A 26,801-nucleotide genomic window follows, 5' to 3' on the forward strand; every position below is an offset into this window, starting at 1 on the left:
ATGGCTTTGGCAAATTCATACGCGTTTTCCCTTTTTGATTTCACATTAATTACAGAAGTCTCCCATGCAGAGCACAGACAGAGTTTCAGCTTAACAACTCCCCTCTCTCCAGAGCGGTGAGACAGCCCCTCACAGGGGTAACAACACCTGAGCTCCTCACTCAGGAACAGAATATAATAGGAAACAGCTTTTTTTTTTTTTGCCTTTTTTTTTTTTTTTTTTCCTCAGAACAACATTGTGAATACATCCAAAGTGTAGGAGTGTATCGTAAGTGCAAATGTTTTTGCTACACAAAGATAAACAGCAGGGGAAAGCTGATGAGAAACGGAAGGCAAACGGGCAGCGTCCCCCCCGGGCTGCCGTCTCTCACGCAACACCCCCCGTGGGGACGCACACAACCCAGACGGCGCTTGGGAACGCTCGCCGTTTGCCAGAGACTCACTGTACAGCGGGAGCAGAAAGTAACTTCAGGGACGTCAAAGACATTGTCAATGTAGTATACAAAAAAAAAAAAAAAGTTATGTATAAATAAAAAAAAAAGCTGTAAAAGGAACCGCAGAGCTTCAAGTACATTAAACCCTGAATTCAATGAGGCAGAGGTTTCAATGTTAAAGTGACTACTTCGTACCAGCGTTGGACATCCCCCCTCCCACCCTCCTCCCCCGCCCCACCCACATAGTTCTGTAAAGTTTCCATATATACAGATTTTATGCTCATTGTTAATTATGTCTAGTAATTGTGTCTTTCCCATACTATCCTGAAATTAAGATACAAGAAGTTTTTAGAAGAAAGGCCAAAATTAAACATTCCAGCCCTATTACTCCATTTTAACAGATTCTCTAAGACCATGGTGGTGACCAGAGAAGGTAATTTGCCCACAAAATTGCCTTTAACGTTATCCTTCCTGAGCTGCAAACGCCTTCAACAGTCTGTCGACAGGCCAAGCCTATAGCGCCGAGCCGAAAGCTACAATAACTAACGCTCGCCCCGCGTCTGCGAGAAGGGCAGTGACCAGCCCCTGCACCGCTGGCCACGGCCTGCAGAGCCTCTGCGCTGTGCTAAGGTGCGACCAGAGAGGAAAAGCTCCGGTAAACAACAAAATCCGGTAACTTTGCAGCGCAGCCCCGACGCGAGAGCACCCGGCCGACAGCGCTGGAGCCAGGCCTTCGCCAGAAGCGCGGCGCTATGGCAAAAAATTAAAGCGAAAGTAAGGGAAAAGCACGAGGGTGCGTTCCGGTAAGGAACAACTGACAGTCCTAAACACCAGAATTTCCCAACCAAAATCACCAGCAGCTCTGTGGATTTCTTCCAGGCCTCAGCGTGAAACCACCAAAATACCCAATGTTAATTATCTCATTTTAGAGACCACACAAATTTAATTCAGCGGCTGACTCGCCCTCTGCTGATGCCAAATAATCAAAGCAGCTGTTCAATCTTTTCCTTACAAAGGAATTGCATTATCGTTACTCAGTTTGCAAAGAAATAGTTAAAATGTGTATTTTAACATTTTGTGTTTGGCATAAAGAACAAACCCCCTAGAGTTACCAAGATACTTTGAATTAGGTATTTTCTTATCTAAGAACGTTAAAGTTTTTTGAAAGATTCACCTTCTCTCCAATAGCGTGAAATCCAGTTCAGACTCTGTTCATAAGTCGGACAAGCTTATAAACCAATCTGTTTTCCCTTTAAAGTCCAAGCCCAGCTGTTGGCTATTATTAATCTTTTTTTTTTTTTTGGTGGAAAAAAGGAGCACCTGTAAGAAGTTTGAAAACAAAGTTAACCAAGACATCAAGCGGCATGGCACAGGAGTAGCAGCAGGCCTCAATTCACAGCATTTTACAAGTTTTTACACCTTCTTTGAACCTCCACGTGTTCTGTGACACTCGGCGCCCCGGCACGTCCCAGCAGCAGGTCCCGTGCGGTGACCGAGGGTGGTGGCCCTCGCCTGCTCCCTGGTGAGGGTCCCGGTGCTGCCACACCGTCCCCTCCCACCAGCGCGTCCCATGGACACCGCATGGAAAAGCAGGGAGGTGCACTCGCACCGCGGCAGTTCTGCAAAATTCAGACCGCTCGCAGAGAAAATCATTTGAACATCACCAAGCCTAATAAATAATATAAAGTAAACACATCGGGCCTTACAGACACGGTAGCAAGAGCTACGTTTGGAATTTCTGAAAAGGTTCAACACCCCCAGTAAGAGCTTAAAAAGAGACATTTATCACACAAAATGTTAAGAAAAATAAAATCCTTTTTGTAAATTTTTTTTTGTAAAAAATACCAAAATACAGCACTGCTTTCAAGCAAGAGTAGTGTTTCAGACATTCACTGCAGTACGGACCACGAGATGAAGTGCTTTAGAGATCCCAGGAGCCCCCTGTACCACGCAGCGACCCAGGAGACCCACAGAGCCGTCCTGAGTCTGGAGGAAAGGCGTCTGCAGGCGTTCGCAAGATGAACTGCCAGATCAGTTCCATGGCACAGCGGCTGCTTAAAGAGATTGTAGTGTATTTTGTAATTGTACAATTGCACGCAAAAAAATTCCCCCCGTACATAAATTTGAGGACACCAGCCAGAGGCAAGACGTGTTCTAAAATCCCACGTGTACTTTTTCAGCCTACTATTTTCTTGAACTGAGAAGTCACCACGTTCCCGTAGGTTTATGTGAGCAGTTTTTCAGAGACAAGGTTCTTAATTCTTAATTCAAAGACTTAATTTAGCCAGATGCCAGTGACACTTGATATTAATTATGTTCATTCGTGACTGTTTTCAATAGCCATTAGCAAAAAGCCAGCAGGAAGTCAGCTAATTTCAGCGTACAAGTCAAAAGTACACTCTAACTGCACCAGGGCAGGGGGAGAGGCAGAGTGTAAGACGCAGGGCCAGGGGAGGCGGCTCAGCACAGCCTAACTTCAGCCTGGGGAAACTGGAACCCCCAGGCTCCTTGCACAGGAATGGAGGAGGACAGGTTTTCGAAAGAAAGTCTGGAGCAGGAGCCTGCCTAAGCCACTTCAAAAGCCTCACTGAAGGAGCCCGTCTCTCTGCTGACGAACAGAAGAAATCCAAGAGAGAACCGTCTCATGAGGCTGAAGCTGGCTGCTGTGAATACGGCCCCATTCCCCAGACACAGAAAATACCCTGTTCATTGCAGAAGTGCTGAGATTTTTCTTAGCTCCATTAACAACGAAGATTAAAGTTAGAAGATCTCTCTCAGCAAAAAAATCTAAGCATTCAATCAAAACAAATATGCACATGGGTCGGATTCCTTCAACGCTCAAATTTCTTTTGAAGCTAACGGGAGTCTGAGAAGGTGGCAACAAAGAATCCCAGTCATATAATTGCCATAAAACAAGCGCAGACTTGGCAGGTGACAAATACACAGGCACAGAACAATCCTCCACCTAAAGAACTCAATGGCAGAGCTCCCGCTGCCATCTGAGTGAGCTGCAGTACGGGCCCGAGCCGGGCAGCTCTCCTAACTACAAAGGTTTTCCACATGCGGTGGGATAAAGGAATGACCACTGTGCAATTAAGCTCTTTCTGAATTTCCACCTGCCTGCAAATGTGGATTACAGCTCTCGAGCAAGGAACTAGGATTTCTGCCCTCCTTAAACAATACCAGATCTCGTGTTACAAGCACTTCCAAGAAGTCATACACCTGATTTCTCATAGGAAACGCCTTACATTAATATTCATACGTTAACATGATACATAACCTACCTTCTCAAAATGCCTTTAAAAATCAGTACTGGAATGGAGGCATTTCGGGGTCACCTGGTCCGAAACCCACATCTGTCCTTATGGCATCTCAGTGTTACACAGAGCGGGGAGGCTTTATTCTTTTCATAAACTAGACATAAAAGTTATGTTGGCTTTGCTATTCTGTTTTTAAAGACACGTTGACTGATCAGAAACAGATCTTCAACACCCTTTAAAAATTAAATAAATAAATATGTTGCTATGCTTTGCTTTCTACACTCAAAGAACATATTTTAAACAGAATATTCTTTTCACTGTCAAAAGGTCTACATTTTTCTTTGAAGGCCAAGACGTTTCTGGTTTCCGACAGTAAGAGCTGCTGTAGCACATTCAAGGGTAAAAGAAAGACCAAACAATAAAAAACAAACACCACTGCCTGCTTCTGCTTGCTAAGATTAAATGGTCCCGTTCCCAGTTCGCACACGACGGCTCCGATGACAAAGACTGAATGTGTCGTAGCAGTCTCTTCAAGTTCATCGCCCGTTTGCCCCTCTTCGCCCCTCCCTTGTTTGTTTTTAACCAAATTCACTCCTTTGCTTCTTCTACAGGATTCTGTGGTTCCAATTTGCACTTTATCTTGCTCCAGTACTCAGGTGCCACGGGAGATTTGGGGTCATGTGCGGAGCAGCAGAGACGGCCATCCAACGCTGATGCCACCAGGGCTCCCTTCTCGTGATCTTTGCAGAAGGAATGAGGGCAAAACTCACAGAAGGAAACTGCAGGATTGCTACAGACGTCACACTGATGCCACGGACATTCCCACTTTCCTGGGGATGGGAGGGGAAGGGAGGAGAGAGAGACAGGAAGCTGAAATTAGTGCATTTCGGGGACAGCACTGGCCTTTAACCCCTACTCCTTGTTGCAATTGTTCAGATGAGTGCAAAGAAAGTTCAGAAAAATCAGCTCTTACTGTAGTCGCTACTTCTGCTTCTCATTTACGAGAATCTGACTGGAAACAGTTCTTAGTCATTTTGCATTTTTTGGGCCTCACTTGGCTGAAAACATTGCTGCCTGCATAACCGGAGCTTAAAATAGTTAGATCAGCCTCCTTTGGCGTCAAGGCACCAAATGTCCTTGCAAGATGCAGAGTTTGTTTTGTACATTTTTCTGATTTGTGGGCACCTCTCATTGATCTGGACACAGCACTCGCTCAGACGGGTATCTCCAAATTAAGATTTAGTTCAATGGCAGTGTACTTTGATGTAGAAGACTGAATGCATTAGTTTTGAAAAGTAAGCGAGAAACGGCTCAGAGAAGAACAAGTTGTTTGAATCAAAATGTTTGAGCACAAAACGCCCCAGATCCCCCAAACCATTCAGGCACGTACTCGTGTGACCGTGTGCTGAGCCCTCAGGCTGCAGAGGCACACTGAACATCGCCAACAGGGAAAAGCCAATGATTCTCGCTGCTGTGCCCGAGCTGCGCTGAAGTCCCTTTTGGCTGGGTTACTAACCAAGTTAGTTACCTAACCAAAATTGCTGCTGGTGCCAGCAAATAAGCTATTTTGAAGATAACTTCCATGTTTCTAATATGCTGAAAAGACACGTGACAGATCGAACTGCATTCATGGCAGCCTTTTGGTTAATTTAATCATAGACTAAACTGGACTTCCAATTATTTTCACTGAAGTCTTTGGAATCAGGAAGATTAAAGAGATAAGGACTTTTACAAAATCCTGCAATCGGATTAAGATGTCATACTGCTGAATAATTTGAGCCCTAGCTTCAAAAAGCTTAACGTGAAAAAAGTCAAATGGAAGATACATGCCATCAGGATTTGGTAGATAATTTAAACATATTTACTGATTAATCGAGCCCTGCACATCGTGCTTCCTATGTCAGTGTTTGAACTGTCATTTGATTTGCGGTTGGTGACCTTGGGACACCAAGATGATGCTTGTATTTCAATCCAAGTAAGAGGAAAGAAAGAGCTGCAACAAGAAGAACATTGGAAAGCATTACCATGCCTCTCTGTCCTTCGGTTCTCATTGAGGAACACTGCCACCTGATGTACTGCTAGAAGTGAGCGGTGTTACAAAAGCAAACGTGCTGCATTTAATGTAAACGAATAGACTGCATTTCAGCTCAAACACTGTCTTGCTGCAGGAAGAAAAGATGAACAGGCAGCCACACGACTGCTCTTACCAAAAGGTGGCTGAGTCAGGTTAAGGCATAGGAGGTGGTACGCTTTGGGACAGTCCTTTTTATCACACATGACTAGTTCTCCCCCATCTCCACACTGGAAACAGTTGTCTTCATGCATCTGCTTCTGTTCTGTTTTTATTTTCCGCTTCTTCTGCTTTAGTTTTGCATTCTTCACCTTCTCTTCATTTGCCGTTGCAAATGCTGTCTAGCAATTACAAAGATCATAGCATACAGTCACTTTATAAACCCCTTGCATTACAATTAATCTCATCAACTTTGGGTTATTATTTGCACGAACTATGCTCAAATTAAATGCACTCAAAAAGCTTTTAAGCTATAAAAGCCAGAAATACCCATTCCCGTGTATCTGAATTAGCACAGTTTGTAATGAACTTCACCCTAGACACAACAGCACTACAGTGCATAACTGTAAAAGCCTTAGAGACTTTCAAGGGTGCAAAGCATTACACAGACTAAAGTAAAGAGTTAAATAAAAGAAACACCCCTCTGCCCCACTCTCACTAGATCTCTGGATTTGGGAAGAGAAGCTTCAATTGTCATCCATGTACCTTTGGACGCACTCCTAGGAAACCACTGCAGTTTTCTGCTCCACAATGACATTCGGTCCTGCCATTGCCCAGGCAATCCAAGTTATAATTAAACGTTAACTCCATTCCTAAAATTTAAAGAAAAACAGTTGACCCACACAGACACAGAGGACAGACAGGGTCGTGACAGTGACACTTCAATAGCATTTCTCTCTTCACGCTCTGAGACCCAGCAGCAGCAGCTTTTAAAAGGGCAAGCCTGGAATGGTGCATTGATTTCCCAGACTTTGAAAGCAGCAGCTGTACTATCACACAGAGCCAGGTAAAACGACGGATCAGGTAAAGCACTTACCAGGGAAAGATAACACACCAAATAAACATTGGTGAAAGCATATGGTAAGCGTTTACACGACACGGAGTTAACACTGCACTTCGCAGCAAACCCCATAGTTCGCTCTAACAGGAGCTTTCAGCTTCAAACTATTTCTGACTATAAAATCCCTGCTGAAACCAGAACCGACATTTGTCTCCACTCCAATGAATGACAAAGTTCCTATAAACGGCACTGGTATTAAGGAACTTCAGGAAAAAAAACCCAAAACGTGGCCAAGTTAGGAACTTAGCCCTTTCAAGACAAAAGTACACATGCAAAACAGTGCCATCTTCCTACCTGCAGGAATATCACAAAGAGCAAATAGTCCGACTCTAATGTCACCATTCACTGTCCATTTCTGCGTTTCACAGTTTGGATTACAACTGTGGTTCATAAAACGAGAATAATTCCCCTTTGGGCCAGCGTCTATTATCCGGTCCTTCAAATAAGAACACAAAGACGTATTTAGTACTTACACACAAAAAATGGTTTTCTGCTGACAAGTGACTACTAATGGTTAAAGCAGCAATAAATATGTTTATTTTAAGTTAGTTAAGTGGTAAGTTTTCCCTGCAGAGTTAATTTTATGAAGAAGTGTCTGAATATTTGTGCTAGCAGAACTGAAACAGGCAGAGAGCGCACAACCCGAGACACAGCCTTTCTCTTTCAGCTCTTCACCATTCCATTAAGAGAAACACAGACCCTTCCCTGAGCGTACACCAAGCCTGGAAGGATGCTTCTGCCGGCATTTTGCCCCCACTTTCAACCATAAACAGTGTATATTGAACAAGGCATAATATTTACCTTGGTTACAGTTAACATATAAAAATTGGTTACACTGTTTTCATGTGCACGTTTGATCCGCAGCCTGCACTCCTCTTCGTCAATTAGCTCACCAACGTACTCGTTCACAAATTCGCCCTGCAAAGTAAAGGCAAACAGAAAGAAAAAATCCGTGCTTACTACTTCTCATGATGATAAAGGGAAGCAGCACAGAAAAAAAGCATTTCCTATAAAAATATGCTCTAATCATCACAAAAAGCATTACATTTTAACCATCAAGTAGGCAAGATGTGCCTATGTGCACCAGGATTTGTCGTCTAAGCAATACGCCCATTCAAAATAAAAAGGCAGGAGAGCCACGCGCTGTTGCTGTATTCACATTTCACATAAAACTATGCCGATGGCTACCACGACCTCTGTCCTTTGTAAATCTACCTTTTTAATGCTCCTTTTTGTCCTGAGACCCCATCCACGTCGATCCGTTTTTATGATCTCAGCGTCGGGGTAGAGTCTTTTGGTGAAGCACTGGTTCTGACAGCGCTCTCCCGCCGGGCACACCTGGGGGTGGCACTCGTACTGCAGCATCCTGTTGAGACACTCCGACTCCAGCCCGCAGGGGTTCTCATCCGATGGCTTGCAGTTACAGCGAGGGATTTCCGACAGATCAGCCACCTGAATCTGAACCTTCCCTATCACCTTGTTGGACTGCGGAACGAAGGAAAAAAAAAAAAGAATAAATGAAGATGACAATGCACAAAGGACACAAAGGCAGCAGCTTTACTGGAGGCCAATCATCAACTGACACGAGAAGGCAAGAAAATAACGATTACGTCATTATATTTCTTCTAGACCCTTTTGAAGGCTCACAAAGCCTTCACAAAAGAGACACTTCCTGCAATTCAGAAGCAGACGCATGCACGTGGCATCTGTCACCACTCAGCTGCCAACCTTACTGGGGACACCCTCTTCAGAGAAGCCACTAGTAACCAATTTTAGTGAAGAACAGTAAAACTCATGACTCCGTTCACTACAGCATGGGTCTCTCCCCAGTAAAGTTCAGGAACTCAAAGCACACAAAGTTTATCAAGTTCATCACTAGCATTTCTTCCAATTAAACCAAAAACCATTAGAGGAACACCAGGCCCCTGTGTCCCCAAAACTGCTGGCAAGAGCTCGACTGCGGGAGGATGAGCAGTCGCTACTCCCACTGATACGGAGTTCAGCCTTTAACGAAGTTCAGTAAGTTGTAATGGCCAGCACGGATCTAAGACCCGTGACATGAGCTTGCAGGCAGCAAAATTCTACCTTAGGTAAAACTGTTCTTCAAGCGTTAACCCTCTTTCACAAATACTCTGCTAAAAGAATGTTTTATGGTACTACAAGAGAGAACAAAAGATTCTTGAAGAGAGCAGCCAGATGATTGATTTGAATTTCCTTAAACTTGAATTGTTGCAAATATTGGTTTAAATACACAGCTTACTCATGCACAGAATAAGAACAGGAAAATAAAGAAGCCAACTCACTTTAATGTGTTTATAAGGTGGAGGTTTCCTTGAATTCCTTTCAATTTCTAATGCCTCTTTGCTTTCTCTTTGTGCTTTCAGCTCCTGGAAGCGCTTTGCTGCTTCTTCAAGTGCTGTGCAAGGGAGTTCAAAATAAAAACCATTAGCACCAAGGTGCTATTAATCAAATATATACATGTATGTATTTAATTTATCTTTTCAAAGGCTAGGAATAGAACTCTATAGGCAAAAACACAAGCTAAAAATGAGTTATCGCAGTATATCATGAATCTATCGTCAGGTACTTTTCAGTAGGTATGGAGATACTGAACAATGATCCCATGCAGCAGAGCCCACGCTCCATCTCAACGTTTCCCAGTTTGTGGAAGAACTGAACTTGCCCACAACGATACACAATGAGTAGGCACTTAAAGAAACATATTTTTATCTGCAGTCAAGGAATCTATATAATGTTTGCAATTTTACATGAACACAGAACACTAGTCACATAATATTCCCATGCAGGTTAAGTGGTGATGGAGACACAAACACGTGGAATTTTTTCATAAACCACTATAAACTTTGTTTGATTTTACCTTTCTTGAAGGTCTTGTTAATACTAGTTTGCCCCTCAGCAAAGCTTTTATCTCCTTCAACATAAGGGAAAACTCTGCCCTGGTGTACCCAATAGTAGTCATGTGAACCAAAGAAAAATACTGGGAAGTCCCCGATATCATGTTTGAGGCCCTGTATGTTGAGAGGCACAGACCTGGGATTGCAGATCTCTGCTGGCCACCACCTGAAAAGTAGGAAAAAAAAGAAAAAGAAGAACGTAAGTTTCTTGAACTACAGCCTTAGCTTCCGAGTCTGCCTAACCAGATTGAGAAATGAAAGGCAGTGTTCCTTTCTTAGAGAAATTAACTCCTTCCTTATACAACCAAGGCTCCCCTTAGCGATACCTGGGAAGCACCACGCAAAACACAGGAAAAGTTCTTATTCCAGATTTCAGAAAAGCTTTGTAAGAACATACGTGGCACAAGAGTGGACTTGTAAGATCAGCTGTAAAGGCTTGTATTCCTGCAGGTGACTAACAGCAAACACAAGCTAGGACATCTCGGTTCTATAAGACAGCCCCTGGTTTTCCATATCCCTATCACGCTCTAGAGAGCACATGTAAATGCAATCAAGTTTCCATCATCGCCTGGAAAAAGCAGGAGAATTTAATTTAAAGGGCGACATCGATGTCTGACACAAAGTAGATGTATTATTGTATTCCTAGTTCTTGTTTATGAAGACTGAGCTGCTTGAAATTATTTTCCTGTAATTCTATAGTACATTAAAAACACCCAAAGCATTAAAAAACAAAAATAGCCAACTTGCCTGTAATTTCCAAGCTTGACCCAAACGATCTGCTTGTAACGCAGCTTCTTGCCAGCTTTACAGTCATTGCAATTCCAGCATCCTTCAGGCATTTCTATGTTGAGACACTCGGGGTGAAAGGAAGCTGGGCAGGATTCACAGCATAACAGTTTTCCACCTTTAAACAAAGAAACCCTGCTTGGTTTATAGAAGGACGGACTTGCTTCCCCCTGGGCATCACAACTGACACTCATTTTACTCATCCATTCTACATTCTCATTTGCCTCACAGAAGAGAATGGCAAGAGAGAGGGATCGAGTCAAATTTAACAATGTTGGTTAAAAAAGACCGTGCAGCGCAATCAGCCATCTGATGTGCAAGTTGTGACTCGTAACTGCACCAAAGACACACAAACAAGCAGCTGAGTGATTTTTAAACTTGAGGGACGTTGGCAGGAGAGGGAACATTCCCAAAGGAAGCAGTGCCTCTGGAAGCGGTGCTGTTAGCGCTTATTTCTTTGGGCACGGCCAAACCCTCGGGTTATTTCTTTGGGCATGCCCAAAACAATGACAAATAACCAAACTTTTAAGAAACACTTTTTCAATCCACATTGTTATGACTGAATCCCTCAGCAATCAGTTAGTGTGCATTAACACCCCCCACAGCCTATAGGTCGATCAATGCTTTTCTGTACCAAGAATGTTGTAAAAGAATCGTAATAAGTCTGTTTATTCCACAAAGAAGTTGTTTACCGGTATGAGCACAAGCCGTAATGCAGAATGAGACACCACACAAGTTGTCCCCATCCCATAAGTTCCTTTTGCGCACAAAGGAAATCTTAGCGCAGTGGTTTACGCTTATTTGGACAAAAGTTGTTTTGGCTGGCTTGCATTCTGGCAGATGGATTGAATGCGGAGAGGCACAGCACATCTCTAAGCCACCCTCAGCGAACAAAGCAGCTCATACAATAAGACTTGATGCACTATACATATTGTAGTATTTTATATATGTAAGTATAGGAAATACAAATACACATTTTTATAGATATATGATTTTTTTTAATAAACAACAAGTTTTTGTGTCCCAGATGGATAATCTGGTAGAGACTCGAGAGTATTTAAAGCAATTTTCAAGCACATAATATCAAAAGAAGTGTGAATAGTAACTTTCAAACATTTATCAGAAAATCTTGTCCACCTATAGACTTTCAAAAATGTCATTGCATTAATTGATTGTTGCATATCACAGTAAGCATTCCTTAAACAAATCGGTTGCATGACCAATACTGTATTTCCTCTGCTAAAAACCGTAAAATCCATCCATATGGATTTTCCAGAGCTCCCCAAACCCATAATAAAATTTTCACTTTTAAAATATTTTTTTGCAAATGTTACTTCAGAGGAAATACAGACCCAGTGTAAATTACTGAAACATTATCCAACATGATAAAATGCCAAGAGATGCAAAAAAAAAAAAAAAAAAAATCAAACAAAATCAAAACACAAAACTTTCAGTGCTAAGCAAGAAAACAAACCAAGACTTCGCTCTCAGGATGCATTAGTAAGATATTGCTCAAGCTAAGCGGAGGGCTCAAAATAATTTTTGTTTTCAGGAATTACAGGAACTACGGAAAGCCATCAATCTAGCAACGTTCAAAATAACCTAACTTTAGAACGGTTAATTGGGCACCGGTTCTGAACACTCTCGGAAAATCAAATTTCTGTGGGGAATAAAATATTACATCTGAGTATTTTATGCAGACAACGGTTACCTCCCCATAAGGTACAGTGAGATGCTGCAGCACCACCCATGCCAGAAGAAAACGCTCTCTCGCTCTGCCCGGAGGTGCGGGTGTTTTTGCGGGGGACGGAGGGCAGCTCCAGCAGCCCCCGCGCGCAGCACGTCCCGCAGGGAGCGCGGCTGCCCAGGCTGGCGGGGAGACACAGCCCCAGGGACAAAGGGACACAAACGCGGGCAGAACCTCGCTGCCTTCCCCCTCGGATGGACACAGGACCCACCTGTGGTAACCTGAAACATCCTTTCTTCTCGCTGGCTCTGCGTAAGCTACCTAGAAGGTCTGAAACAGAACACCCCCCTCCGCCTCCATGTATAAAATCAATTTAAGCAGCTGGTGACACTGAACTGCAACAATATCAAGCTCGATTCGCCTCCTCTCCACATCCCTGTGCGAACAGCTGCCCTGAAGCTGGACTAGCCTCGGCCAGATACAAAGTGATTTAACCTCTTTCAAGGAGAATTTAGTGACAGTAATTATTTTAAGCCCTTTTGTAATAAAAAAAATTGCCAACAACATGAACACACGCTCACAATAATCAATGAGTGAAGTTCACTGAAAAGCAATAAGTGGTGCTTGACAAGCAGACATTTCTCGTTTGATTTAAAGAGAGAGAAATAATAGAAAAAGCGAAAGTAAATTAAAGAGAAAGAAACTATTTTGGTTACCTTTCTCACATTTCTTTTTGGAAGCTGACGAAGGAGGAGGAATCATAGGTAATTTCATCAACTCAGCACGATTTGATTCATTCAGAAGGTAGTGGGACTTATAGGCATATGAACTGAACAGGGGGTCTGAATGATCCTGCACTACCAGCCCTATACGAAACAAACAGAAAGAGATGAGTTGCAATGAAACTACCCATGATTCCATAAAGGAGAAAATAAAATAAACCAAATGAACACCTCTAATGCATTTATGTGTGAATGAAAAAAAGATAAAATGAAGGAAAAAGAAAAGTCTGACAGGAAGTTTCTTCGCTAAGAAAGAGGTTATGTGTTTGAGAGACTAAATCAAAATGTAACTGGAAAAACCTATGATGAATAAGCTGCTTCTATGTGGAATTTCAGTCGTGCTTTTACCCTTAATTTGTGCATTTAGAGAAAAGCACAGGAAAAGCAACCGATTTTATATCTGTGTGAACCACCCTCCCTCCCAAATGGCAAAGGCAAGCTAATTCGAAGAGCAGGGGGGTGACGGTCACCGCATCAAATCAAAGGTCAGGCTGTTAGTTGGGGCTACAAACTGAAAAAGCAGATGTTGGATACAAGAACTCACCATCCCACTTTACTACAAATCTGTCTCTAAGATCTTATCTATCAAAGTGTTTAGTGTGTTGGAAACAACAAGAAGGGGGGTCCGTGATTCTGCAAGGCACCAAAGAAGGATGAAAGCCCTGTCCTACGCCATTTGTTTTTAAGTAAAGCTCCACCAGCCCTGCCCTCCCGCAGCTTCCAAATGCAGCTCTTTGGAGCAGTCACGCACTCCGGTCTCCTATATGCTTTTATTTCAAACGATGCATTTGCATTTCTGGATCCTTCTCCACCAAGAAGAGTTTTCCCCGTTGCTGCAGAGAGGCGGGCAGCCCCAGTGAGTGCCCCGTTGCTACAGATCAGAAGCATTCGGCCAGTGAGTCACGGGACAAATAGAGCAACTGCAACCCAAAGCAGCAGGAGAGATGAGCTGCCGAGACAGCCACCAGCTCCGTCCCGTGTGGGACCGGCAGAGCCGAGTGCTGGGGAGCTGTCGTCGAACGGGGGAGCCTAAAACCCTGCTGTGAGGAGAACGGCGTCAGCCTACCTGGGAAGCACGTCCTCGGGGGGATTCACAACACGAGCGTGACCTACGTGTGCAATTATGTGAACTATAACACGCTTAATGAAGGACATTTCAGGAAGGTGATTAAGAAGTCTTAAAATATACTGTATTTCAAGAACCTCATTATAAGCAAGTTTGTATATTTTATAGATTGTTTCAAAACTACATTTTCTCACTTCAGTCATGTTTTGCATCTCTACAAAGTTTCTCCTTCCGATACCAACTAAAACTAATGAAGTAACAGTTCTCACGTACAGATGCCCGAGGATTTCTACAGCATTCAGCTCCCCGGTTCTCTCTGAGTGGGACCCTGCGTGCTCCTGCTGCAGATGCTGCCCTGGCCTCACGTCCCTCCCACTGCCACGTATGACTAGAAGGACTCAATTCGACCCCGCCGGGGCAGTTTGCTAAATGTAAACCTCGCACAAGCTCTCTCTGGTGAAGCACACTGGCTCCTGATTCCAGCTACGCCCAGCAGAAACAAACCCCACAGAAATTTTCTAGAAGAACAAGTACATGGTTGCTGTAGAACACAGAGGATTCAGTCAGCGGTAGCGGTTTGTAACTTTTCAAGTTCTCAAAACTAAGACTCAGTGAACGTACAGGAGAGGAAATCCCACCCGCTGGGCTTCAGAGGTCACTTATTTTGCCAGAAGAAAATACAGACTTCTGTAGTTTCAACTCTGATGAAGCCAGATTCAGGTATAAACAGAATTACTAAAACAATGTTGAATGCAAATAAATGCAGCTCTGCATCTTCAGCAAGCATAAGAGTCCCTTCCTGTAATTCAGTTCTGGAGTCCTACTCCTAAATTCTGATTTCTGTGCCATACAGGTAAGATGGATGCCAAAGAGCAGGTATTCCTTTTCATAAAGCTTTTACATATGTTCTACCCAAGACAAGTAGGAGGCCTCTATTTTACACCTCTGCATCATAAAGTAGCCAAAACTTGGAGAGAAAATTCCCAAGGAGTTTCACCTTCCTGTGTATGTGTAACAAACTACTGCAGATTTATAATCTAAAGTAGGCTCTTCTACGATATTTGGATCTTAAGTCAGCTTCAAGCATCTGTAGTAGCTGGCCACAGGGTTAATAAAGTACAACTTCAAAGAAATTCATTTAGCTGGTTTGGATCATGCGATGTATTTTGATATTACAGCTTAATAGTGTTTTGAAACTGTTAGAAAACAAAATGTTGAAGACAAACCCAATGGCAGAAGCCTGCCGGTGCTTTCCATTCACATCTTAGTACAAACACAGCTTTCCTGACTGAGATCAGCGACATGGCCATCAGCGCGGTTCTCTAATGGCTACTAAGATCCTACGACCTACCTCCCGTAGGAGCAGAGCAGGAGGACAAGACATATCCTGCCATACAGAACTCGTCACACTAATGCTCACAGGGGCAGACCAAGGCCACCGTTGGGCCTTGCCCAGAGACATTTCTCATCTGACACTCAAACCAGGGGATATCACAGGAACTCTTCTGTCATAAGCCTGTATCTGGTCCTGGGTCCAGCCTGACTCCGGACAACTGAGTCAAGAAACATAAAACCAAAGTGCTGACGATGTGATGGAACTGCTCTACCTACCACCAAAAAGAACTCTGGCATATGGAAAACTCCAGCAAGAAACTCCCTTATATGGTATTGTAAATGTTTTTGTACCAAAGTTCTCAAATGTGATGGCAGTCATAAATTAAAATGAATTTTTCTAGTTCATGAGTAAATCCTACCTTTTACCCTTAAAAATTTAAACAGTTTTAAGTTTGTGAGTGGGAAAGAATCCCCTTCTGTGTAATAGACTGCATAATACCAGAGCCTCCATTCTCAGCTTGCAGTGGCTGGAACCGGGGGCTCAGCATCCGCTTTTTCCTACCGGCAACACAAGTACCTGTGGCTGCTTCTGAGTATCAAATATTATGGACCAAAATAATTCTCATGAGAACTGTTGACCAAAAAAAAATTAAATAAAATAATCACAGGCAGCATTTAAACCCCAGAGAGCCCTAAGGGAGTTTTTCTTTACGAAATACATAATTTTTATCACTAAACTGCACAAGTGACCACAGAACTATAAAACAGGGGAAAAAACAAGTGTGCTCACCTCTTGCACAAACGAAACAAAAGCCTACATTTACAGCTGATGAGGAGTGATTCCTTTTGGAATGGTTACTACAGATGAGAATGTGGGATGACACAAACAAGCTTCCTGCAGCAATACAGCCATCTCCTGAGTGATAGGCAATGGGGCATCTGAAACATCTCACCATGCGACCTGTTCAATATAAATGCAGAAAAATGCACCATGTCACCCTGCAGTCAGGATATGGTAGAAGACACCACAGACAGATGCAAGGCTGGTCTTTACTCCGATCAGAGTACTAGATTTAAAAGAAACATTTACATCTTAAAAAAAATTTTCACAAAAGTTAACTCTTAACTTTCACTTTAAAACTCTGTTAAGAAAAAACACATGGTTTAAATCATTCTAGAGTCTGCTTGTTTTGTTTGAATAATTCAGTTAATTTCTAAAAGGATTCTTTTTTTTCTTGAAAAATAATTGTTCTAAAGGCCACTACTAACTGTCTTTTAAAAGACCCTTTCCTTGGCCTTGCACTACTAACCCTCGGCTCCCATTAAACCCAGCACAAAAGATGACTCAAGTGTTGCGGATCCAGGCATCCTCAGACAGCAGTCTCGGGCGATAGCTGTTCTCCCACCCACCAGAAATTTAAGTTAATGACCTCGTTAAGAAGGAAACCCTTGTTCCTTGCTGCACACTGCATTACAGAGGGTAGAGTTCTAGCAATTGTTATTCTGATGACGCAGTTGAGCTTCCTCCCGCTGTTCAAAGCCAGCTCTACTCTCACCTTTGCTTGCTTTATGAATATCCTTATCCATGGAGCAGGCGGTACAGCAATGCTGCGGGCAACGGAATCCTCGCGACTCGAAGAGAGCGGTGGCAAACTTGCGAACACAGGCCTCGTGATAAAATTTACCGCACGTGTTGACCGAACAGCGCTTCACATCTTTGCCGGGAAGTTTGCACGAAAAGCACGTATGTTCTCCTTGTAAAAGAAGGAATAAGGAAGCCCAACTGTAACGGCCAATTCTTTGAGATACAGAAGTTGTTAAAAAAAAATTCCGAAGCGAACAGTTACACTGGTTTGAGCAACACAGGCTTCTTCCCTTCTAACAGGTAACTTGGTTACTATAATCCGTAATGATTCTATAATTGCCATTAACATAAAAGCCCCTTATTCTGAGTAAACCCCTAAACAGTTTATTACTTTTCTTTCTTACCTGGTACTTGCTAGGTGGGAAAATGAGAATCTGGCCTCAGAGGTTAAAAAAGTACTAGAATAACCCAAACGCGTTCCCACAACCTGGGAACTCACCATCTCAGGTTGCTCTGACCAGAACACGGCTCCGCAACAGAGTGCGAAATCCCTCCCTGGTTTTCAGACGCAGGAACACACTCACCGTTTTTACACTCGGTGCAGATGAACTTCTCCTCGGGCATCGCCTTCAGGCCGAGACATTCCAGATGAAAGACGCTGCAACACTCGCCCTCGCAGGACACCAGAGACTCGCCAGAGCTCTCGCAGATCTTGAGCAAACAGACAACACGTCAGAAAGGAAAGGGTACCTGACATACTCAAATGCAAGTAACTACCAGATGTTAACGAAGACCAGAAACTGACTGAAACCTCATCAGAGCTAAGGTAAGGCAGGAGGAACTGGCCTACAGCCCACGGCAGACCCTGGGCTGACAACAGTCCCAGCACCTTCTGCATCTCTCTCTCCTCACAGCGCGAGCCCGGACAGAGACAGGAGAGGCACTACAGGATCCATCTGGACTCCTCATTTCCTCATGCACCCGAAGAGCAAGAGCAGCCTGTTCCCTTACTATGGACCAGGAAACTGGCCAGAAGATTCCAGGATTTTTTTCTCAAAAATACAGGAAAATCCTCACTCTGCCCTATTCTGAAAGACCATCTGCAATCTTCGAACGAAGCAGAAAATAGCATCTACTTTTCCTACTTACGCTAGCAGGCAGGGATTAGATACCACTTTCTAGCTTTTGAGCTTTCTAGCATGCAGGAGAGCTTCATTTCAAGAACACAAAAACTCCTAAAAGCCTTGATATTTTATCTGAGATGTTGAATTATGAGACATGGTTAAAACAAAGTAGTGTAATTTGAAAAGTCTGTCAGCTGAAACTAACAGAAACAGACAAAAGGCCTTTAGTATTCACTTCTTTACAGCACCACATTTACCTGACAAACAGTGTCTTTTTTATTCGTTCCAGTTCCTCTCCTGGATAAGCTGGAATCCACCGACTGCACATCCGAGGCATCAGCATCGGCCATAGCTGACGGGCTGTCTGAGCGTTTTCCAAAACTACCCTACAAAGAGGAAAAATCCAAGGCACTCAAACAAGACACTTGCAAAGGACAACCACATTCTGGAAAAAAATAGTCAAGTCACCACTGATTAAAAGGTCATTCAATATGTCAAGAGGGTCCTTGAAAGTTGATGAACTTCATGAGAATGGAACAAGGAACGCTGCCTTCTTGACATACCTTTTACCTGTATGAGCAAAAAACCACAAAGATATCGATTTTACTTTTTCCAGACACCTCTCAATTTTACACCAAAACACGGAGGCATCTCCCAATTCCCACAGAATCTAACAACCTTCCAAAAAACCAAACTGACAGTGATCTAACCCAATGTTTCACCAGACAAAGAAGTAGGAAAACTTGTAAAGAGAGATTGCATCTTTTTTTATATCAATAAAATGGAGGGGATTAGAAAGAAAAAGACTAGGCTTTACTTTTTAGACAATGAAAGACACGAATTTTCTAGAAAATACAGTGTTCGAATATGTAGCAATATGCAACTGCAAGGCCTGTTATACTGACAGAATAAACACGCAAGTCCCTGTGAGAAACAATATGCCTTTACCTGTAAATCGTTAAGTCCTCTCGAATCCGAGTCTGACGTGTCTCTGTAAGCGGAGCTCGTCAGTTCTACATCAGTCGAGGCACGACTCCTTTTCTTTAAAGGTTTACAAGAATCTGAAATCTCGCTGGCACCTTAACACAACACACTAAAATTAGTTTTAATATATGTTCTCATCTTTTTGCTTAAAATTAATAAAGGAAAATGAAAGATGAGAGGCAGCCTAGAACTGTACTTTACTTGGTAGCCCTAATTTTAAGTTTGCAGCTTTGATACTAGTTTAATTCTGACCAAAAAGCTAATTAACTGAAAATAACTTCAGGAAGACCTTTGGACAAACTTCTGAACGTGCTGACACAGTGGAGGATGCTACTAAATTGTCTATAACAGAGGATAAACCCTTAGGAGATTACCTCTTCAGCATTCATCTTTAAAATATGGCTAAGCAAAGACACTTTTTTAAATTAAGAAATGTCCAGAAGCAGGACTCGTGTTACGTGCTTACAGCACATTAACAAACACTCTCTTTCTGACTAGCAACACACAAACAACAACAAAAGACAAAACCAGAAAACCCTCACAAGGGAAACGAAGATCAGCATCTATTACGTTCATCACCAGAAAGCGTTAAGGCCTCTGCAGTTTACACAGAACAAAAACCATTGAAGTGTGATGAGCCACGAACTTTAAATAAAGTTTGGTTTCGTCTGTAACTCACCTTTCTGCAATCCTGTCTTCACTGCTGTCAGTGGAACCATTTCAACCTGTTTGAATAGGAAAATCCAAAGTTAAAACCAGAGGAATTTTTCTCCCTAGAATTAAGAAGCAAACATGTAAGTTTAAGCCATTAGCATCTCTGAACTCAGATGGAGTCTGTCCTCCCCTTCTCAGCGTGAGCTTCTGGTCCTGCAGGGTTTAGTCCTAGCTGCCTACGCGGGGTGCCGGGAGAAGGGCAGCCACACGGTCACTAGCAGGGTCCTTCCCAACCTTTCCCTCGGGCACGAAGGCGACAGGACAGCTCTCTCCGTGTCCAGTGGGCAGGAGCGGGGCTCCTTTGGGCAGCCAACCCTGACGCTTTCGTACAACCCCACACCTCTGTAGGCACAAGCTCCCCTCTCGAGAGGGCTGACACTCGGGTTCAGTGACACTAAATGCGTCGCCGCTGAAGGTGCTTCCCCCAGGCAGGCGCTGGAGCCCCGGGAAGAGCCTGGCTCTGGATAGAGCGCTGCGAGGCGCCGTGGGGCGAGGGGACGCGCAGCCTCGCAGGGCTCTATCCAGCTGGAAACTCAATGTCAGGACACACTGGAGCAGACAAGTCTAAGTCTCGCAAAAGTGCTTCAAAGTTCTCGATCCGCTATGGGAAGGACAAGTTTAGAAACTGTTCTGCCAATGTCCATGGAACACGTGAGAATTTGGCGACTGTATAATAATTATAGGAGAAAGTTGTTGCCTAAAATCCTGGTTTTGAGGTTAAGAATTACAAGTTACTTCTTTACAATGTGGTTACATATGCATGTAGAAACACATTTAGCAAATATTTAAGGATTATTCTATAATTTTTTTAAAAAATATTTTATTTTGTTGTACAATAGGTAAAAACATACAATAGAAGGATTTGTATAGGATACATTTCGTAATACAAATATAAAATCTAAACAATCACTTTTATTTCTCCACTGGTCACTGTAACAGTAGCATTAACATTTTGTTTTTCCCATTAATTGTACTCGTTCCAGTTATAATTTTATACCAAGTTGTTGCAGACTAATTTGGGAATCAGTTGCAAGAAAACTTGACTTTGGGTAACAAATATTGTTGCATAATTGTAAGAAGTTAGTAAGATTTTTTTTAAAATATAACTTAATACATTCAAGGTTATGCGCATTACAGTGCATCTGTGTTTAATTTTTAGTCATATACTTTTCCTGAGAAAAGCACTTTAATGTTCATAGTCTTAGTTAGCTAGATAATATAAGCAAGCAAGCTAACTGGGATCCATGAAGTTCATATTGTTGGTTCTTATACCTTTGTTAAATTAAGAAACATTTACAAACATAAAATAACTCAATTGAGAACAGGGAGGCTGCAACACCTCACGACAAGAGGCTCGAGGGACCGCGTCAGGTATCTTGCGCCCAACATTTAAGTTGCTTTAAAGTTTCAGCAAGAAACTTTCCAGAGTTAGAGCATCCTTCTGCTGAACACAGATGTAAATGCTATGGCAGCAAAAGAAAAATATGAAAAAAAAAAAAGACAACAAAAGCAACTGGGTCCACTTTCAGTTTCTGAAGTGAATGAAGTGCAAAACAAAGCATAAAGGGCAAAGAATAAATTAAAATAAAGAGATAAAAACAATTTTTCCCCTTCCCATATAAATCTTTAGCCTGACTGTCCCTTTTAAAAAATTCTCACTGGTAAAAGCTATACTACGCGATATTTTATATCAAATTCTCAGGTTTCAAGTGGAGAGGCCCTTGAAGAGGGAAAATCAACCATGGAAGGAAAAGAACCAACAACTTTGACAAACTTGTTAAAAAAGTGTATTCAGTTTTTAACGTCCACCCACTGAACTTTCCTACTCATTTCCACGCAAATTTTTTTTATAATTTTTTTAAAGCAACAACATTTGTCTGTCTGACATCCAGATTAAAGGAATGCCCTATACATGTTAGATCTACTTAAGGAAAAAAAAAAAAACGTATATCCCAGAAGATCTGTTTTGCTGATGTCTGCCAACATAAAAGTCTGACTATTCATCTTTAAGTTAAATCATTCTTAAAGTCCATTTTCAAAAGTGGTCGGATTAATCACTCTAACTTCATTTGAAAAACAAAACCTCAATACAAACCAGCAGCTAAATCAAGAGCAAGAGGAAGGAACCTGGTGGCAATTCCATCAAATAGAAATGACTGAAACAAAATCATTTTGCTCATAACAGAAATCTCAAGGTAAACATGGCAGGTTCGTTAGGAGTCTTGCATCATTGAGTTCCCATTTCCATAGCCTGACTGATACTGTGAAGGTGCCAGTAGCAGAGTCACAGCAATGGTATTGACAAGGGGATTTCATGAAGGATAGTCCAAAACGAAACCCGATGGGGAAAAATGGAGAAAAATAAAAAGGCACCAATATAAGCCACAACATTTATGAATACAATATATTTTAACTCTCTACATGGAGGAAGCCAACCTGCTCCTTTTTGATCTTCTTCTTTGGCACAACTTCAGTGGATTTCTCAGACTCTGAGCGGGTTCGAATCGATCTTCTCTGTTGCTTCTTTTCTACAGAACCTGAAGAAGGAGAAAGGTTTCCATTATACAATTCCTTGTATTTCTGAGGTACAGCAAGATGTTCAACACCGAATCAACAGATAAAGTAACGAAACCAAGACTTTTTCCTCTTTTGAATGTTTTATTTTTAAATTCAGTTCCAAGCTATTTGCCAACTGGTGCTGTGGTTGCAGACAACACGTTCTGATTCCATAGACAGAGATCAGCTTCAGAAAAAGACACCAGTAACAGAGCGACACAAAAAGCTGGAATCCAGTTTAGGGCAAACAGATTTTTGTAACACACCCCTCAAGCACAGTTTTCACTTTGGTTCATTTTGAACCAAATAGTCCATCTTTGGTGTTTAGGGAAAAGTATATACAATCAACTTCTTGAACTAAAACAAGCTAGAAATTTAAGACGCAAGGCACAGCTTCCAAGTTTCCACTCCAAACGCCAGTTCTGTCCCCTGCTCTGCGGGGAACAGCCTTCTCTCAGAACTGGCAAACACAAAAGCCTAAAGCAAGAACCACGCTGTGACACGTGGCATCGATACGAAATCTCAGCGCTCAACTAAAGATTACGAGAGGTGAAGGAAAACTCAGCACAAACAGAAGCAGTGATCACGATGTGTTATTGTAATTAATGAAAGTGAAAAACAAGATTTTGAAAGCATTACCATGGAAAACAAACTCAGACCAATGACGGTTATTATGACATTTCAAGAGATGATGTAGGAGCTACTGGTTTTTTGACAATTAAGGTTGGCAGAACCAGAAGAGCTTTCTATGCTGCAGTACCTCCCAAAGCGGCACACCGAGCACACAACGCTGAGCACCATGTGCAGCTTCTGAAACAAAGCACGCACTTGGAGCCGTACTGACAAAAAGAGTGAAATCTGAAGATTTACAGTTATCTGTGGTGAAGCATTATTCCCGTTTGTCAGTTTTGTGTGTTTCACCTAAAGGCAACACCAGTGTAAAATACTTTGTATTCTTCCAAGCAAAAATGCGAACTCTTGTGATCAAGAATTAGCTTACTGTGCCAGATAGTTATACTGTTGGAGTTGTAACGCTGCATCTTCTTGTTAGGAGATAAAACATCTAGAGAGACAGGCAGGCTTTCATCAGGCACTGAAAAAAAGCCTTTCAAAAGGGCTCCAGGAAAAAAAAGAAAAAAAAAAAAGATTCATCTTGATTAATGGGATGAGCATTTTTATCCGGATTGTGTGGCTCAGGAATACCTCCGTTACTAAACTTCCCTATTGTAAAACGACAGCTTTTTCAACAACTGTATTTCTGAGGGGAAAAAAGGCAACTGTTTTTCTTCAAGGGAAAAAAGTTTTACAGCATATTAACTAATTAATAATAGCAATGAGTAACTCAGCTCAACATCCTTCATGTCAGCGCACGGTAACTTTCGGTTCCAGTGAGCCTTGTCCTTTGAGAGACACACCCCTCTAAGGATGTCAGCACTAAAGCTAGGGGCCACCTCCGGTCACCTTTGTGTTCAGCCAGAATTCTCTGAAGCAGCTTAAAGTGAATTTGAGGAAGCGTGACCAAACATTCGTTTAATCAATAGTGTATTTTCTCCCTGTGCTGCCCACTGTAGTACGGGAAGTAAGATGCAAGCCCTGTGCCAGAGAACTCCCGAATCAGTGCATCTAATATTGGTTGACAGCAATATTGATCAATGCAACGGGCACTCCTCCTCTTCCTGCTCTCCAAGGATCCAGTGCATCACCTCCACAATGCTCCTATCCCGTCTTCGTGCATATTTGGATGCAGAGTTTCAGGAAAGGTTTCAGACCAGCAATCTCCCTCACTACTGGCGAGGTTAGGTCAGGTTAATCCTGTTTCAGCTGTACGTGGAGACCAGAGGCACTACGAATTCTCACAGTTGTTCTCTTATTATCAGATTTCAAGGTACAGAATTATTTTCCCAGCATTATGGAATTCTGTATATCTAACTGCAGGTTATTAATAAGGACTCCCAGAGTCATTCTGTAAAATACTTTACCGTAAAGGTATTCTGAAGTTCCGGTGACCTTAAATTTGAAAAAAGGACTTCGCAGTTATGTTCCATGAGAGGGGACCAATAACTGTCTGGACTTTGGAAATGGCTTTGGAAATGACTGTTTGGAGTGTATACTGAAGTAAAGCTCATGCACTCTATAGGGTGTTATCAGGTGGAGTTTTACGTATCCAAAAAACCTACGAAAATGAAAAAAGAGAGGCTCAGAATTCTCACCCCCCTATGTCTGAAGAGCCATTGTGAAGGTGAAGCCTTTAGTTCCCAGGTGAGAGAAACAAAGCAGCGACCACCTCTCCTGCTGCAGGCAATTAACGCAGCAACTCTCTGAAAAAACTGAAGCAGCTACAGCAACTGAACCTGGAAAGAAGAACCACTGTCGAGAACACCAGAGGAAACCCCACTCGCACCAGAATATCCGGACTACTCAGCCTGGATTGTAAAGTCCCAAATACAGGCCATAAAACAACATATATAAAAATAAAGCTACCTAAAATCTACACAAGTACAGAAACTGAAGCGTGTTTGCAGAGGACAGTGATCCCATGTGTGTTGACCCACTGAGGTTTTTGACCTGGAATCTCATTAATTTTACGTTTGGAAAGGGAGAAATAACGAAACAGACGGAGAGTTAAAGCAGAAGTGACATTTGGCAACGTTATGAGATTTTTTTCTCAAGAAAAAACGAGGGGTTTTAGCATGTGTACTGTACTAAGTCTTCCATCGTTTTTGGCTTCTATACCATGACTGAGAGAAACAATCAAGGTGTTCTGCTGCAACCCAAAATTTGCTTTTAAATACCCAATGTAAAACCAAGTATGTTTGAGACTATACCAAAGATACGGTTACAAGCACAGTAACAAACATGCAACGGATTTTACACGGCCTGTACAAAATCTGTGGCTGAAAAACAGAAGTCACTATAGGGACTAGAGGAACTTGAAAAGCTCTTGGTTTAGGATGACTCAAAACTGCCTCTTTTCAGGAACCTCCATCCTTTCACCAAAGGGTATCTGTCTCCTCTTGAGGATGATGACAGGACGCACTGCAGACAAATTTCTGCTGGTGAGGCAAAGCTCAATCCCTTTAGAAGAATTCCAATTAGCTATTTCTCAAAAATCAAACCAGGAAAAAAAATGTTTTTCTGTTCCAAGTCCAGAAAGCACTCATCTAGTTTATTTTTCTTCTTTTCCTCTACCACTGTACTACAAATTAAACTTCAAATAGCTTGTTTCAGGCTTCCCCTTTTCAGTCTCAAGCTCCATTATTTGCTTCAGTGGTTCTTCTCCCTCAGACATAACAATTCAAAACTTGGTGCTTTGTGATGGGGCCCCTAAAATGCCTTCGGAGGGCAAGCATTAGCTCATTTTGCTGATGGAGTCAGTTGAAGCAGTTTAAAAAAAAAATCACTATCCTTTACAAAGGTCATGCAGGAACTCAACAACAAAGTCTAGGAAAACACCCAGCCTGATTCAGAGCCATTCCTTACTGAACTTCCAGATTCTCTTCCTTTGATCCCTTTTTACATTTGGTGCCAAAAGGCATTACAGTACTCTGCTAACACACATCCACTACGTTGTCTTCTAAAACAACTTGCCATCTGCTCTCCACAAGGCACCCATCCTTCTCGTATGTTGACTTAGATACTGCAAGTTGCAGACGCTAAAAGTTCAGAGGCCAAACAGCGAATCCCATCACAAAGACATCCTGTGTTTCTCAAGCATCTGGGCTCACCATGTGTTATATTAGCCGTGCTTGTTACTATTATTACGTAAACACAAAGATGTTAATAACAGTTTTTAACTAATGAAAAAATGCCAGGTTTGCTATTTTAATTTAAATGCTAGATTGCTGAAGTTCAGACAAGGATTCTGCAATTTCACCTACCTGTTGACCCACAAGTTGTTTCAGGAGAGGACGCGTTTTGCACTGCTGCTTTTTCATTTCTCTGATTTGATGAAGAATTAAGTTTCTCTTGTCCTTTGACGCTTACTTCTGTTTTGTTACCAACTCCCTTAAAAAGAAAAAAAAAGAAAAAGATTATCTTAACCTATTCATAGAAGTGTTGCTGCCAACAGGCACATTGATCTACTCCTAAATCACAGAACAGAAACATTCAACGCTCTTCAAAGCAACACATGCACGTGATGATCTCTACTACTGAGCTGCTTCCCTGCAGAACTTTCCATCCCTCTCAATCTCCCCTTGCACACAAGGAACAAAAAAATAAAATAAAAAAAAAATATTCCAGTGACTTTTCTAAACATTACCTTCTCTATAATGCTTAGGATGAAATAAATACCCTCCAGGTAGAGAGGCAGAAGAAGGAGGCAGAGAAATAGTCCTAAACCTTTTCCTTACACTGACTGTGAGAAGCTGCTGTGCACCTGAAGGAAGCTGGGAGGCAGAACTCATTTTAAAAGTCTGTTATACAGAATGTCATTATTACTTT

The 26,801-nt window shown here is 42.2% G+C and overlaps 1 protein-coding gene across 6 annotated transcripts in view; it reads right to left on the bottom strand.

Annotated features, from left to right (window-relative positions):
- Window positions 1–2,256: 2,256 nt before the first annotated feature.
- Window positions 2,257–26,801, bottom strand: part of NSD3 (nuclear receptor binding SET domain protein 3) — a 40,681-nt gene continuing 16,136 nt past the window's right edge. For 3 of the 6 annotated variants that reach the window (XM_074563847.1, XM_074563849.1, XM_074563848.1), the window contains exons 7-24: window positions 26,237–26,363; window positions 22,239–22,339; window positions 19,768–19,813; window positions 19,053–19,183; window positions 18,362–18,490; window positions 17,565–17,691; window positions 16,952–17,149; window positions 16,186–16,356; window positions 12,929–13,078; window positions 10,487–10,643; window positions 9,703–9,905; window positions 9,128–9,240; window positions 8,040–8,309; window positions 7,626–7,742; window positions 7,119–7,260; window positions 6,470–6,576; window positions 5,901–6,105; window positions 2,257–4,523 (exon numbers count right to left, since the gene is read on the bottom strand). In XM_074563847.1, the coding sequence (XP_074419948.1) occupies window positions 4,282–4,523; window positions 5,901–6,105; window positions 6,470–6,576; window positions 7,119–7,260; window positions 7,626–7,742; window positions 8,040–8,309; window positions 9,128–9,240; window positions 9,703–9,905; window positions 10,487–10,643; window positions 12,929–13,078; window positions 16,186–16,356; window positions 16,952–17,149; window positions 17,565–17,691; window positions 18,362–18,490; window positions 19,053–19,183; window positions 19,768–19,813; window positions 22,239–22,339; window positions 26,237–26,363 (2,736 nt within the window). In that variant the 3' untranslated portion in view covers window positions 2,257–4,281. Of the gene's footprint in view, window positions 4,524–5,900; window positions 6,106–6,469; window positions 6,577–7,118; window positions 7,261–7,625; window positions 7,743–8,039; window positions 8,310–9,127; window positions 9,241–9,702; window positions 9,906–10,486; window positions 10,644–12,928; window positions 13,079–16,185; window positions 16,357–16,951; window positions 17,150–17,564; window positions 17,692–18,361; window positions 18,491–19,052; window positions 19,184–19,767; window positions 19,814–22,238; window positions 22,340–26,236; window positions 26,364–26,801 lie in introns of those variants that run through there. The other 3 variants (XR_012584303.1, XM_074563850.1, XR_012584304.1) reach the window with 3 other exon arrangements.

Source organism: Larus michahellis, chromosome 20, assembly GCF_964199755.1.
Source record: "Larus michahellis chromosome 20, bLarMic1.1, whole genome shotgun sequence".
NCBI lineage: Eukaryota > Metazoa > Chordata > Aves > Charadriiformes > Laridae > Larus > Larus michahellis.